The sequence below is a fragment of the Onychostoma macrolepis genome, chromosome 09 (assembly GCF_012432095.1).
Source record: "Onychostoma macrolepis isolate SWU-2019 chromosome 09, ASM1243209v1, whole genome shotgun sequence".
Classification (NCBI taxonomy): domain Eukaryota; kingdom Metazoa; phylum Chordata; class Actinopteri; order Cypriniformes; family Cyprinidae; genus Onychostoma; species Onychostoma macrolepis.
In genome coordinates this window covers 30,896,718-30,912,466 of record NC_081163.1, presented here as the reverse complement: position 1 = coordinate 30,912,466, position 15,749 = coordinate 30,896,718, and the positions used below count along the sequence as shown (strand labels likewise).

Sequence of the window (15,749 nt, the reverse complement as noted above, 5' to 3'; positions counted from 1 at the left end):
TTAAAAATATTGTAAATATATTTAAATATTGACAGGGTCTGGTATTACGGTTAAGCAATATAACCTATACATACAGTAAGTATCAAAAATAAAGGATGAGGGCATGGTAAAAGCTTTAATGTGATTTATATTTAACACAAGGGAAATCGTTTAGTTTTAATTAAACTATCAAGCACTTAATTTCTATCAAAAAAATAATGGAAGATACCATAAGTGGTTGATGGTTTTTGAATGTGTTTGTAAGTAGTTAAGTTGGTTTTAGTAAGACCTTATAAAACCTTAAAAAAGTTATCATGAATATTTTTGAAAATGATTTTATCCTCTAACAATCCTGCATTTAAAAAAATAAATAAAATGAAGTATGGTTTGTTGAGTGACATGGTTTGACCATGAGTCTTGAGAGAGTCTGGAACATGATGGGGATTCACATCAAGCTGCCACATTAGAAAAACCGACAGCACTGTGAGAGCCTCTAGCCCTACATCACAACTTTCAGCATTCTTGTCTGTTATTTACAATGCTAAATATGCTATAAATCAAATGCACTTTGTCATTTCGCATGGCATAACATCTGTTGGCACTGAATAAGCACATAACCCAACAATGTAAACATGTGCCATCTTACCATTGTCTTTTTTTCTTTTTTTCTCTTTTTCTCAGGGAGTGAAGAAGAGCGGTGGACCATGTGGGGGGAGAGACTGCAGCGGAGGGTGTCAGTGTTTTCCTGAAAAGGGTGCGAGGGTAAGTTTCATCCTTCTAGCCCATCCCAGCATCTTTATCCATCCTATGCCATTGTAATGGATGAATTCACTGCCATTTATGCACAATGCAAAACATAGAATTAGTGGAAATTTGTCAAGAAATATACTAATTTGTGTTCTAATCTCACAGTTTCATGCAAGAAATAAAATCCAATATTACAACGGATAAGTGATAAATGATATTGGTATTTGCTTGTACAATACTTCCAAACAAACTCAAACAGATTTTTATATCAAGAATCCACAATAAAGCTTTCGAAGATTTCGAAGTGCAAGTATATTGAACTTGAAACATCATTAGTTTTTAAGTTTATTAAACTTATGAACATATTGAACCTAAAGTGAATTGTAGGTGCTTGACAGAGCATCAGGCTGTACAAGATGTGTTTGCTTGTTCACCATATCTATGACCTTTCGTCTTCTGCGATGAAAGTAAAGCTCCGTAGGGAGGGTGGGGGAGAGAGGAAATACATTCCTTAGCAAACATCAGGATATGAAGGGCCTTGTGAGTATGACTTGAGATGTCAGTTCAGTTGTCTTTTTTCCTGCACTGTACAGGATCAGGAAAAGGGGTTTGATTGTTCTGTTGAGTCATATAATAAGTGCCAAGGCTGCTAAAGGTAAATTCCTTTAGGTAAATACACTCATTCCGAAAGACATTTTTCCTTTTGTTAAACATAAATGAAAACATAGAACGGAAGGAATCGAGGACAGACACTCCCTGTTTGTATTTCTGACGCACATGAATAGTCATATTTCTGTTCAGTTTGACATTCTGTTATATGTAAGTCAGCTTTTTACTGGTGATTTATAGTTTTAATGCACAACAGGTTTTACGTTGCTATACCAATCACATGGTTGAAATGCTTTATGCTGCTAGTCATGTACAGGGACTAAATATAAAGCCAAATATAAAATATGGTGCTGTCAAACGATTAATCGCGATTAATCGCATCCAAAATAAAAGTTTTTTGTATATATAATATATGTGTGTGTACTGTGTATATTTATTATGTATATATAAATACAAACACATGCATGTATATATTGAATAAAAATATGTTATGTTTATATATTAAATATATTTATGTATAATATAAAATATAAGAATATAAATACAGTATATAAATGTATGCATGTAAATAAAAAAATAAAAAATATATACTCTATGTGTGTGTATTTATATATATATATATATATATATATATATATGTGTGTGTGCGTGTGTGTGTGTGTGTGTGTGTGTATACACATAATAAATATACACAGTACACATAAATATATTACGTAAACAAAACATTTTATTCTGGATGCGATTAATCGCGATTAATCATTTGACAGCACTAAATAAAGGCAGTGGCTATTTGCACTAAGTGTAAATAGCGATAGATGCTATTTACACTAAGTCTAAAGAGCAATTAGGTTCTATTTACACTAAGTGAAAATAGTATTTTTTAACGATATGCTATTTACACTAAGTGCAAATAGCTATAGATTCTATTTACACTGTTAAAATAGCAAGATTTTCTGCTATTTATACTACTTATTGCAAATAGTGGCAATTATCTGCACCTCAGTATTGTAGTACATTATAAAACAGTACGCAATAAAAACGTATTGAGTGTAAATTATAGTTTTAATTCATATTAGGCTATTAAATGGATGCCACCTTATTGGGACAATAAAGCCCTCCCTACACCAACCCTAACCCTACCCGATACTTTATTTTCAACTTTTTGATTATTTCCTAAGTAAATGCCTTTCTGATGCGATATGAGATTTGAAAAGGGAGAAAAAAAGTTTGGCAAAAGGCAGGTTCGAACTCAGGTCGATCGTGTCAAAAAACACATGCCTTATCATCTATGCCACTGAAACTGATGGTCAACAAGTGTCTTTTTGCAGTGTTGACCAGCCCAATCACACGTTGGTGGGCGGAGTTAGTGTAAATAGCCTTTGCCAACAAGGCGGGCTATTTGCACTTAGTGTAAATAGACACTCCGAAATAGAAATGCCCTTTAATGCAACCCCCTACTGCGCCCCAGCGTTGTGGCGGCAAACTTGGCACAAGAAAGTAAAATGTAAAGTACTATCAAATTTCACAGTTTTGTTGCTTCCAGGATCTGTCAGCATCTTACTTTAGCACTTTTCCACTCTGTGTATAGTATTCAGTTTGATATGTGTTCATGAATGATGTTTATAGCGAAAAATAGCCTCACAGATGTCTGGACACAGTTCATATCTCCAACTGGATCCCTTGAGACCCTCTGCTGTCCGGCCTGTGAGGACAATGGGAAATAAACGTGAAACTAATTTGTGTTATAATGACTAGACCATTTGTTAGTAACATTTAAGTTGAGAGATATATTTTTGGCCAGAGGAACTGTGGATTTTAAATTATTATTTCTTGGCCTAATAAAACAGTATTAAATATAATACATCTGCAATAGATTGATAATTTAGATTTATGCACCGCGGTATTTTTCAAATGAATCTTGGGTCATCCAGTGGTTCATAGTAAACACATTATCTTGTCGAACAAATTTCATGAATGTAGCTGTACTGGCACTGTGCAGCTTAGCTAAATCAGGGGTTTATTTTTTATTTTTTCTACTTAAAGAATAATAGTTAATAGTTAAGAGATGCTATGGACCTGAAGTGTCTGCCAGTCAATATAACCCAAATCAATACCATTCTTGATATGACTTATGACTTGATGAGAAGAAATGTTTTATACACTTTAGTGAACATGAGTGACAGAAGATTAGTAAATTAACTCCGTCACTATGTTGAATAAAAGACACATACAGAACATATAGCTTTATTTTAGCAGGAAGTGTAATACAATGCGTATCATCAGATAATTTATAATAGTATGTCGTTGGTGGGAAAGAGGCACAGTTCCTCTTGCCTGTCTTTTTTTGGATGCGGGTAAAATGCGTATTCTCTATAAATGGATCCGTGTTTAATGTAAATAAGTTGTGCATCCTGCATCTCCTTTCATAGACTTCCGTGTGTCTGTGTGAGAGAGGATGTAGTAGAGCTCCTGAATTCCCAGTATCTGTCTCACAGGAGTGATCCGTTGACTTGACTGTTTGCTCTCAGTGTCTGTTAGATCACACACATTCTAGTCCATGCCTTTACTCTCACTCATTCATGCAGCAAAAAACAATCATTGTTGTTATTGTTATTATTATTATTATTATTATTTTGCATTATTATTATTTTGAGATCACATAGTATGGAAGTTTCCTCACAAGTCCACAATAATTCTGAATGCCATCTTCATTTCCTCACGACTCTGTACTGAAAGAGACTCTTCTTCTCTTGTTATTCAGCTCAAAGCATTTTTTCCCCCTTTAAATATCACAATCTTCCACTCGCCTGTGCCTTTTCCATATTCAGCTGTGGAGTCTTGGAAAAAGTCGTTTTAGATTTAAAGAGCACAGATAGACAAACAAAAGATGCATTGTAGGCAGGAAGAAGCGAAAGATGAAACTGGACACAGAAAGATTTCTTTTTCTTTTTGGGTGGGTGCTATTTGTGTGATCTAAACAACTGTAGCTGCATCCCAAATGACAGACTATACACTATGCACTTATACACTGTGTACTTATGCACTATGTATTCAACCATGTAGTGTATGAAATACATAAGGTTATTTTGTCATTAATAATCAGAGTCTGATAGCCCCTCCCCCTTCACAACGTAGTTAAAGCTGCGGCAGTTGAGTGCATGATGTCCAACATTCCACACTTTTTTTTTTTTATTATTTAAGTGCATCGTCCAGGTATTTAAAGTGCACTTTTTCTTTTTGGAATCTTCAGTGTGAACACACTACTTGCTCTATTTATACCGCAATACGTCATAGAATAGTGCATAAGTACGCGATTTGAGATGCACCTTGTAATAGCTCTCAATAATAAAGAAAAACATTAACCCCACATACAAGAGACTATCTATCTATCTATCTATCTCTCTCTGTCTGTCTGTCTGTCTGTCAATGTATCTATCTACACCAGCCTTATAACCTTCAGACCTTGAATCTCTCTTTAAAATGCACAAGTATGCGGTTTCATTTGAACAAGAAAATATACTAGTATGCAAAAAAAGAAAAGAAAACTGACCTTGAGTTGTAAAACTGTATTTACGATGCTTTTGTCAAATATGACATATGGGACTAGTAAATACCGTAATGACATTCACAGTAGTCAAGTCAAGTCACTTTTATTTATATAGCGCTTTTAACAATGCAGATTGTGTCAAAGCACTTTACAGTATCAAATAGCAAAATAGTGTCAATAATGTACAATGACAAGATTAAACACTCAATTTTCAGTTAAAGGCATTTCGTTGTTGAATTCAGTGATGACATCGTCCAGCTCAGTTCAGCATAAATAGTATCTGTGCAATCACAGTAGACTAGTAAACTCTCTTTTCCAGCTACATACTTACATATCTGAGGTCTACTTAGGTAGATGATGTAAAAGATGCCCCTGTTTTACTAAAGACCCTGGCTTTTTTGTGTTAGTCTCAACACAGGATTTAGACCAGCAGTTTCCACTCAATAGGCAGTCTAAACAATGATCTAACCGTAATCATCACAAGTGACTTGAAAGGAAACAAGCTGAAGGCAGCTGAAAAGATGCACATGAGGTTTGACGTATGTTCAAAACATCTGTCTGCCTGTCTCAGACAGGTACATTTCCTGTAGAGGAAGTCTTGCTTTGGAGTGATTCACAGTCAGTCAGTCTTTTCCTAAACATCTTCCTAACTAGCTTATCTGTCTACACTGTGAAGAACACAGAGCGTTGTTGCTTAGGTACGGGCGTGCCAAAAAAGATCAAGATATATATCATACCAAGATCCTCCATCTCTCAGATCAGGGTCCAAAATTAACATTCTGCCATGTCTGCCAATGATGACCAACTTATTTTAAAATATATTATAGATTTTCACATTTATTTATTTATTTTTGGTGACATTTCATCTCTGATATTATACAGTCAACTGTAAGTGGTATTATTATAAAATGGAAGTGTTTAGGAACAACAGAAACTCATCTATGAAGACCATGTGAAGTCACAGAGCAGGTCACCAGGGTGCATTGTCCATAAAATTCACCAAAGCTCTGCTGATTCCATAGCTGAACAGTTCCAAAGTTCTCTGGCATTAGAATCAGCACAAAAACTGTGCAGTGAGCCTCATGAAATGGGTTTCCATGGCCGAGCAGCTTCATGCAAGCTTCATATCACGAAGTACAATACCAAGCGTCGGATGGAGTCGAATGCCGCCACTCGACACTGGAGCAGTGGAAACCTGTTGGAGCAACAAACCACAGATGGCAGAACAACGTTATCTGTCTGACTGCATTGGACCAACTGTAAAGTTTGGGGGAGGAGGGATAATAGTATGGGGCTGTTTTTGAGAGGTCGGCAGTGGCGGTTTTAGGCATGGGCGAATGGGGCAGCCACCCGGGGCGGCATTTTTTCATGACACGTGGGGGGCAGCACAAGCACTTAAAAAAAAAAAAAAAAAAAATCATCTGCGCCGCTAAGCGGTTTTCTATTATCTATCATATAAATGTGCGGGGAATTGGCAAATTGGCGCCCCTGCTTGTTGAGAAGGAACCGAGCACAGAAGCTGTGTGAGAAGTGGAATGGGGACAGTTCACCTCTCCCAAATGGAGCGGACAAGGAGGGCTTGTCCGCTCCATTAGTGGGACAAGTGGGCTAAAGTCAGTCACACCCAGGGGCGCGGGAAGTGAGGGGGCTGCAGCACCCCCTGTTTTTTTTTATGTGGGCAACTGTTTAATTGTTGGGAATATATAAAAAAAAAAATCGGTGTGTCTATTTAAGTGCAAATAGCTATGTTGCTGGCAGAGGCTATTTACACTAACTCCACCCACAAACGTATGATTGGGATAGTCAAATTTGCAAAAGACGGTTACTAGTTGTCAGATTCAGTGGTGCAGATGGTAAAAGATAATTACCACTATTTTTGCAATAAGTAATGTTTTTCTCTAATAATGTTTTTCGCCATGTTTTTATTTTATTTTAACATAGAATAAATAGAATCTAAAGCTATTTGCACTGTGTAAATAACATATCACTAAAGAATACTGCTATTTTCACTTTGTGGTTTACTCTTGACTTCTGGTCGTGAGTGACAGTGCTGGGGATGGGAAATCTGTTGATTGTCGAGTGCCAAATAAACACAGAGTGTTTATTATGTATATAGAGTATATTTATTTAAGTTCTGATAACTTATACTGTTTTGTGCAGAATTGTGTTTTTCATGTTGAAGGATTTGTGCAATTGAGAAATATAAGCTTGTCTTACACTTATATTGTTATAGTAAAACATGGCTGTTTGTGCAAAAGTTTTAGCAAAAAAACCTACAATTTCTTTTTTCTCTGATGGCGGGCGGGCGGGCGGGCTCAGAGGGGTCTCGCCCGGAGAGTAATTCAATGTAGAACCGCCACTGGAGCTCGGTCTAGATCTTACTTCCAGTGAAGGGAAATCTTAATTCTTCAGCATACAGTGACATTTGGACATGGGTAAGGGATTATTCCCCCGTTATAAGAGTCACTCATTTTCTCTCTCTCTTTTGGGGAGTTTACAATAATCTATTTCTGGACAGGAAGGAGCAGATCAGTCTCTCATGACTTCATAGTGAAAAGAATCAGATCATGTCATGTCTCTCTCTCTCTCTACTCAGACCCTTTCCGTCCACGAGAATGTTTCCCATACATGTATGGCACACACCCAGACCTCTCACACATGTTCTGACACACACATGTTCTGCTTCCATGTGCACTTGCATATGTCATACTTAAATGTCACAATGATAAACACACCATGGAATGGACACCACTTGCTTTAATTTCTTAGAAGACCACAAACAAGAATCAAAGATAGTGGTCATATAGAGGCAATTATGTGATGTTTTGTGTTTAGTCATTTAACTGTATATAATATTCAGCCATCAAATGGAATATCACCACAATTTCAACACTGTAAATTTTAGAAGTTTATATGTAAAGATTTGATATGGATAATATATATGCAGAGATAAAATGTATATGCTAATACAGTAATGGCTGCTGAAAATTCAGCTTTGCCATCACATTCGCAATATTACTGTCTCTACTGTATTTTATCAAATCAAATAAATGCAACCTTGATAAGCATTAGAAAACAAAAACATCAACTCGCTGAAATATATAGTCAGATATTCATGCAAGGAAACACCTGTTGAGTTCAGTTCGGAATTAATTGGGGGGGAAAAAGTGTAAATGCCTTAATGAAGTGTCTGCCAATTCAGCAATTACAAAATGGACTTGCTGCCAAAAGAGTTTATAAAGAATCTGTGCTGAAAATTTGTATTTAGTATGAATAGGTTTTAAAAAGGATTAAGAAAATCCTTGTACTTAAAAAAAAAAAAAAAAATCCAGCAGCTGGTAGTTCAGCAACACTGCCCATATGTTCCCTATCAAATCCCCCCTGATCCCCTCAATAATCGTGATGGCTGCAAGCTGGTAACGCTCAATTCACATTTTTTTCATGACAGCTTGCTGAAGATACTGGCATCTGAAAGCTACAAATGATACAGTGGATGGAGTGAAATCACAGGATAATCGGTTTGTGATTTAGTTTGGTGGCCAAATCAGCAGTGGATCATTTCCCTCAATTGACTATTGTGTGTGAAACTCAGTGATTTCCTTTAGTGCACTGAATCAAGCTGCAGGCCTTCAGTCCACCCACGTTTGGAGCTCTGCCCAGGTTGGCCAGTTGGTCAGCTGGTGAGTAGTGTTTTAGCACAGCTGGGACTGGAGTGGGTGGCAGAAGCATGCTAAGCGATGCACTAAACCAGCTACTGGTTGAACAATCAACACATCTCTTTTTTGATTCTAGGTAATGCTTGGCAGTTTGACTTTTGGTTTGTTTTTCATTGACTGTTATAGGATTATTAGGATTACACTAGTTTAAAAAAAAAAAAAACATTGGTATAACTGGGCTGGACATGACAGCAATGATTCAACCAATGATGTTAGTTTGGGGGCGGGCCTACCTGTTTGCTCAAGCAATCATGCATTTCTTTTTCTGTTCTGTTTACACACTCACCTTTAATTAAATAATCTGGGTTCCGTACAAGTTAAAGATATAGTTCACCCAATAATGTCGATCCATTGAAATGTTCTTAAGGACATGCAAGGTAATCCAAATTAATTGAGCACATCAAATATGGTAAACAGAAGCTCAAACATGCTTGCTTGCATGAGAATTAATGAAGTTTATTCAAGTTTTTGGTGACTCCTTGAGTTCAGTCAACAGCATTTGCTGCATATTGTAGATTACCACATTTTATTTAATTAAATAAAAAGAGAAGAGAGAAAAATAAATCAATAGTATAGCCACATTGTAAATTTCTTGTATACAGTTTTACAACTTAAATACCCAAATAACTGTACAAATTATTTAAACAACTTTACACATTTTAGAAAAATAAATATAAGTGCTTTTATGAAATTATTTTTACCTTTCTGCTTTTAAATTCTCCAGGAATTGATCCTATTTACTTTCATTGAGTGCTTCATAGTGAATTTTAAAATGAGGGTTGAGTTAAAATTGGTCCTCAAAATTATGCCAAAAATTCTGTTGAATGAGCCTAACTTGCATTAAACTCTGAATATTCCTACTTATAATACCTGTTGTGGGAAAAAAAAGTAACACAAATTTAAATGTTTGCCACCCAAACTCAGTAAACGTGTAGTACTGTAGCTATCATCACTCCATCAGTCCAAAGATGAAAACAACATGTTATCCAAAGTGACAAAAACATTTCAAAAACGTTTCCTCAAAGGAAACCTGATATTTCCAGCTCGGGAGGTGTTTGCTTTTATAAACCAGGGCTCTGAATCCCATGGGCATGTCTGTTAGGATATGAAAGGTAAAGGGTCTGTAATGTTATTGATTATCTGGTTGAAGTGGTTTAGTTCTTCCCAAAGCACAGGTCCCCAGTCTCATTCTCACTTGCATCACAGCTAGATCCTGTCTGCACTCATGTGCCGAGCCTCAGAGGGCTCATTCCTGAATCTGAGGCAACGGCGCAGGTGCCTCTACAAGCACCTCCTCAAAAAGTAGGGGGCCCAGCCAGACCTCCCAACGCATGTGAACCGCAGACAATGTCTCATGCACTCACATACACATGCTAATGGAAAAAAAAAATGTGTAAACAAATGGCATCTGGAAAACAAAATGAAGCAAAACCAATGGGAGGAAAATATTTTAGCCGCAGTCTCAGTGTTTACATGCTGCATTGTTTACTGTAATATCTTTCATGTCTTGTGTCTTCAGCTCTGAATTGAAATGCTTGATGCAGTGTGAGGCACGTGTGGCAACACGTGGGTCAGAGACCAAAAGATGATGTGTCTGGACCAATTACAGCCAAATCTAAACACATTAAAAGTATAATAAACACAGGATCCCAGTGTAGCTGATCTGTGAAGAGTGCATTCTCTGAGCCCAAGCCAGTTATCAGGAGAATGTCAAATGATTTATTATGGCTGGAGAGTGTCATTGAGACATTTTCATCTCTTTCTTTCTTTCTTTCTTTCTTTCTTTTTAATTAGTACTTTTGACAAATGGGTCCCCAAATGCAGTCTACAGATGTTGATTTATGTGTTGATGCTGCTGTTTTTTACTTAGGATCAGTTCGGTTGTGCATCCACTGTTTGCCCCAGGCTCTATCCTTCCAGGATGTTGTTTTAAGGACCAGGTCCAAGAGAAACAGAGTGCATCACTGGGATACTTAACTCAACTAGTCTTTGTGTTTTAACTCGAAATCTTAAATTAAATTATATATAATGGGTAAATTCGAAATGGAAGTGAGCATCCCTATGCCCTACTCTCTTCGAAGGGCAGAGCCCTTGAAGTCTGTCCTTTGAAGGGTGTGGGGCATTACTGGCTCGTTTAAGCATTTGGAGCTCCCTTGGCAAAGGGACTGACTGACCAAATGTTACCTTGACAACGCTGCGCATGCGTGCTAGTGGTTCAACGGATCACAAATTTCACGGTTCAGATCATTTTACGTTTTTTGAGCCACGGATTGGATCGTTTAGATATATTTCAATGTAACTTTGCTTTCCATTACTCAAAGCTAATTACTTTCCTTCTTTGATACCCTTCGCTAACAGACTTCTGGAAGGGCCCTTCGTGAAGGGATTCAGTTGTTCACTTTCATTTGGAACGTCCCTACAAATGGCGTACACACAAGTTTGAGGTCAGAGGTAAAATAAATAAATAAATAAATAAATAAAAATAAAACCGAACAAATAATAATAAAATTAAAAAAAAAAAAATAGAATAAAATCAGTTTTAATGTTTGAACACCTCTGGCACTTTATTTAGTCACCTATTTCAGAGAAAGCAGCTGTTTTCAGCTCCATTGTAAATGCCAATATGCATAAACACAGTGACCCAAAGAGTATTTGGTCACTTAAACCACAAAAAAAAAAAAAACAATAGTATGAATGCCACTGAATTTCATAATTGCAATTTTATGAAGTCACACCAGGTGGCATTAATTTGATTTTGTTTGCTAGGATTTAAATGATAAAATAATCAAAGTTATATTTAAAATTAAAGCAAAAAATATATTTGTACAATTTGTGCGGATTTTGTCAAGTGTTAGTAGAACATGTTCATAGATAATGTGATGAACTGCACCTGTTATTTCTTTTATAGGACACATGTGTGAACCAGAGCTGAACTGAGACTTCAGAAAAAAATATCATTGACACCAGTTTGGTAAAATGAATGTAAAAATAGCTGAAAAGTGAAATTAGTTTTGAGAAAAGGTCTTGTTTTTGATGTTGACACTTGGTTTTGCATGCAATGGCTTTCATAACATTTATAGTGTGGAAAAAATGCCCAAATACTTTTTTGGGCCACTGTAAATGTTTTGCTTAAAAATGATTTCAGACAAGAATGACAATTGTGTCATTATCAGACACCCACTTAGTACCTCTCTTTGTATCTATCTCTCCACCATCCTGTTTAGATTCCTGCCTTCCTTAAGGGAGATATTTGTTACTAAACCAATAGAATGAACCATGGCAACAGCTCTAGTCCTTTAGTCCAGTCAGCAACACCGCATAAATACTGTGGGAAAAAAACAGTGAGCGCCTATGAAAGAAGGGACCCGGGGTATATGTGCTGCATCTGTGTGAAGCAGCCCTAGAGCCTCACGTGTATTTGGACTATCGCTTTTCCCAAGGACCGGAGATATTTCATTGTGAAGATTAGTCAAAGACTAAATAAAATCAGCTCCAGTGAACTGCAACCCCCAACTGGGACACGGTCTCCAAATATACCTCCAGAAGAACATGAAACATTTAGTGGCATGAAGCAACTGTAGTGTTTAACATAGAATGCATTAATACATTATCTCTTTGTCAAAACACCATATATGAACGTTTTGCCCTAGTTCTTATTCAAATAGTAAAATTCCACAGTTAGTGAATTCAAGAATTTGTCTACAAATTAGGGGTGTATGGTTAGGGTTACTGTCCCAGATACACCTGTGTTCATGTCATTCAGCTATTCCTTTGTGATTATGATAAAACATTAAATTATTCAGATAAAATGTGCTATTAAACACACCGCTTTGTTTGGAAAGATAATATATCAGCAAAGAGTGACTGAAGTTCAAAGTTTCAAGTATTAAATGTGCAAGGAAACATTCCAAAATTTAAAAAAAGGAATGCCAGAAATGTCCCCGTCTTATCAATCAACTGCCCCAAAGTCCTTCTCACCCGCCTGATAATCATGAAGTACCTGCTCAAATCCATTGTTTAATAAATCCATGCAAATGGCCTCACATTTTCAACCAAGTTCCAGCTGCAGTCAGTGGTCAAAGTTTGCTATCCCTTTAATAGTGATAGGAGACGCAAACCTTTTTGAAGCTTTATTTCTTTATTTAAAATCTCAATACTGGTTTGATCACTGTTTAATACACACTCTGAACCACTGGTTCAAAACAAATGATTAGCAAAGGTTTTGAAACACAGCTTTGAAAGCACCTACGAGTGGTGGACGAAGTACACAAAACTTGTGCGTACTTCTTACGGTTCTTACTTGTGAGTTCAGTTCACTGGAGACTCGCTCTAAACGGATCATTTGAATCAGTGAGTTGTCGACTCGAGAACAGCTGCAATCGGATCATTCCAATTCATGAATGAATCGTTTGTTACGATTTGCGAACCGATTTAACAGGTTCATTGAAAAGAATCAGTTTGTTCATGAATCAGACACCGCTTCAGCACGTGATGTATTATAAGGAGTAACGATATGTTTTATGAAATGTAGTGAAGTAAAAGTTACTCAAAATAAAACTACTCCAGTAAAGTACAGATACTTGAAAAATGTACTTAAGTACAGTAACGAAGTAAAGCTACTTCGTTACTGACCACCACTGCCTACCACTAATCTTTAAATACCTAAATCTAAATATTTGTTAGATTTTTGTATTTATTTTTGTACTTTGTTACTGTATAAAATAAAACCTGCTCACAGTATTGATCAATCAAAACCTGATAAATGTTCTGATAAAAGGACTGTCTGTGAGCTGTAGTCTGTGGGATAAGTTCAATAAAAACATGAAGCACAAGGTTCAGTTCAGTCTATGACCATTCATGACACTACCTTTGCTCCTTAACCTTTGGCCTAAAGCGCCGAAGAGACTCAGTTGGAATCAGATCCAGGAGGATTTTCCCATCATGCAAGCACAGTGACCTGCACATTCTGGTCTTAAGAATGTTTATTTGTTTGTGTATTAAAGGGGGAAAGTCACGTTTTTGGCCTTGTTTCCCATCATTTTTTTGTCAGAGGTCTTTCCTGAATGCTCCCGATGGAGATTAAGCATTTAGACCAGATTGATATTTATGGTCTTTTTGCACGGCAGCCGTTAATAATGTGGATGCTTTCCATTTCTGTTTAGTTAAAAAAAAAAAAAAATTGCAAATACTTTACTAGCCCTCTGAATGACACATAAACAGCATCAGTAAAATATGTCAATGTGAAACATTCTGTGCATTGTGAATTCAGAAAGTCGTGGGAACAGAGTTTTAACTGAGTGGTTTTATTTTGAAACTCACTGGACCCCTAGAGAGCCCAGCATGACTGTATATGGATCTGAGTGTGTGTATAATTTTGTACAGTTGTTGGCATGGCATTAACGATGCACATACAAACATAGATGAACATGGAGGTCTGGACTTCCTCACACTCCTTTTCTCCAACATAGTCTCTCTCTCTCTCTCTCTCTTGCTCAGTCTGTCTTTGTGTCTGTGTTTACTGGCACCCATTAGGGGAAATTGAGAGAATGAAGCTAACATTTACCTTTTAAAGCCAAAGACTGTGCTAGGCAGAGCTCTGGGTAGGTACAGATAGCTGAAGTCTCTCTCAAATTCAGATCTTCATGAAATGTATCCCTTTCATCATGCTGAAATATTTTCTACCCTCAGCCAAAACGTCTAAGCAAAGTATTGTACCTGATTCGTTGAGACACTTAGACGTCTCCTCATTGTCATGACATCACTAGCATGTTTCACATTACATGACTTGCCCACTGTTTACTTAGTATGGATCTGCATATCACCAATGACGTTATTCCCTATTAGTTGTCTCTCAGTAGATATCAGTGCTTAGTATCCAAATGACACAAGACTAACTGAGATGTCAAACAAATGAATTGAAGTTTAAACAACAGTCCCAAGTCATTATACAGCAATTGCGTAATGCACACACTAGGATTTGCATCTTGTAGGTGCCAAGTCTTCTGGCATCACTCTTACTTTTGCATAAATACATCCATAGTTGTGCCTTCTCAGTGATGGAAAACTGCGAGGGTTGGTGAGAGGTACTCAGTAATAGTTAGGTTTTGACCTCACGCTGCCCATGTTCACTCCAGACATGCAATACTGATGCTGCTTCTGTACAGACAAAAAAAAAAAAGAATGTTAAAAACAAAAAGATATGTAGAGAAAAGTTTTTTAATCAGAGGTGAATGACTGTATAGCAGTTCTGCCCCCTTAATAGTAGACTAAACGTTGGTCAATGAGAAGAGGCTTAGTTGATCAAATTAGTTTTAGGAAAAAAAGATTCATTTACAAATTAACATTCTCTTATCAAGTTCCTGAGTAAATTATTCATAATTGTTTATGACATAAGCTTAATAACATAAGCTTCTTTTTTTTTTTTATCAACTCACAGACCCACTTCAGTTCTTACATTAATCCCAGTTTAGGAAACCCGAGTGTATTGTAACGTTTAATGCATTTTATGATGTTGATATAAAAAATTGAATGTTTTCTTTCTCTTTGTTTTTTTTTTTTTGTTTGTTTTTTTTTTTTTTTTTTATGTCAATATGTTACGTTTGATGGTAAATTTAATCTAAGAGTAATCTAAAAAGTAGTCAGTGCCTAAAATGAGTAACCTAGATTACGTTATTAACTGTTAACATTTGCACTTTTGTTTTGTTTTCGCTTTTGTCATCTAGTATTCAGATAATTTACATTTATTAAGATGAAATTAAAAATTAATTTTTGGATCCTTAACACCTCAAAGATGGGCGTGTCACTGGTGGTTCAGCCCATGTCATCAAAATCTTACTCCAGTCAGACAACCAAAGTTAGCAACCTGATATTAGGCGTTTCTTCTCAGGTGTCTGAAGGTTCGGTTTCCCATTAAGTAGTTCAGCTTAGCAAAAACAAATATTAGAGGGAACATTACACAGCACCCATCCCAACCCTGCGAGACCCTCCGCACCTGCTTGAGCAATTTACGTCCAGAACATGATGATGATGTCATATGCAATCTCATGATGGGTAGTATATTTCTTTTGCAGTTATTTCTCTTCTGGTCCTGCCTTAGAGAATTTGTGAAAACAAAGAGAGCAAGGATAGACACCTGGAGTGGCGTCTTCACA

At 36.6% G+C, this 15,749-nt stretch overlaps 1 protein-coding gene across 1 annotated transcript in view; it reads left to right on the top strand.

The window, feature by feature from the left end:
- Positions 1–15,749, top strand: part of col4a2 (collagen, type IV, alpha 2) — a 101,465-nt gene that overhangs the window by 31,650 nt on the left and 54,066 nt on the right. Inside the window, exon 4 of the mRNA XM_058786430.1 lies at positions 661–741. Coding sequence (XP_058642413.1) covers positions 661–741 — 81 coding nt within the window. The remainder of the gene's footprint in view (positions 1–660; positions 742–15,749) is intronic.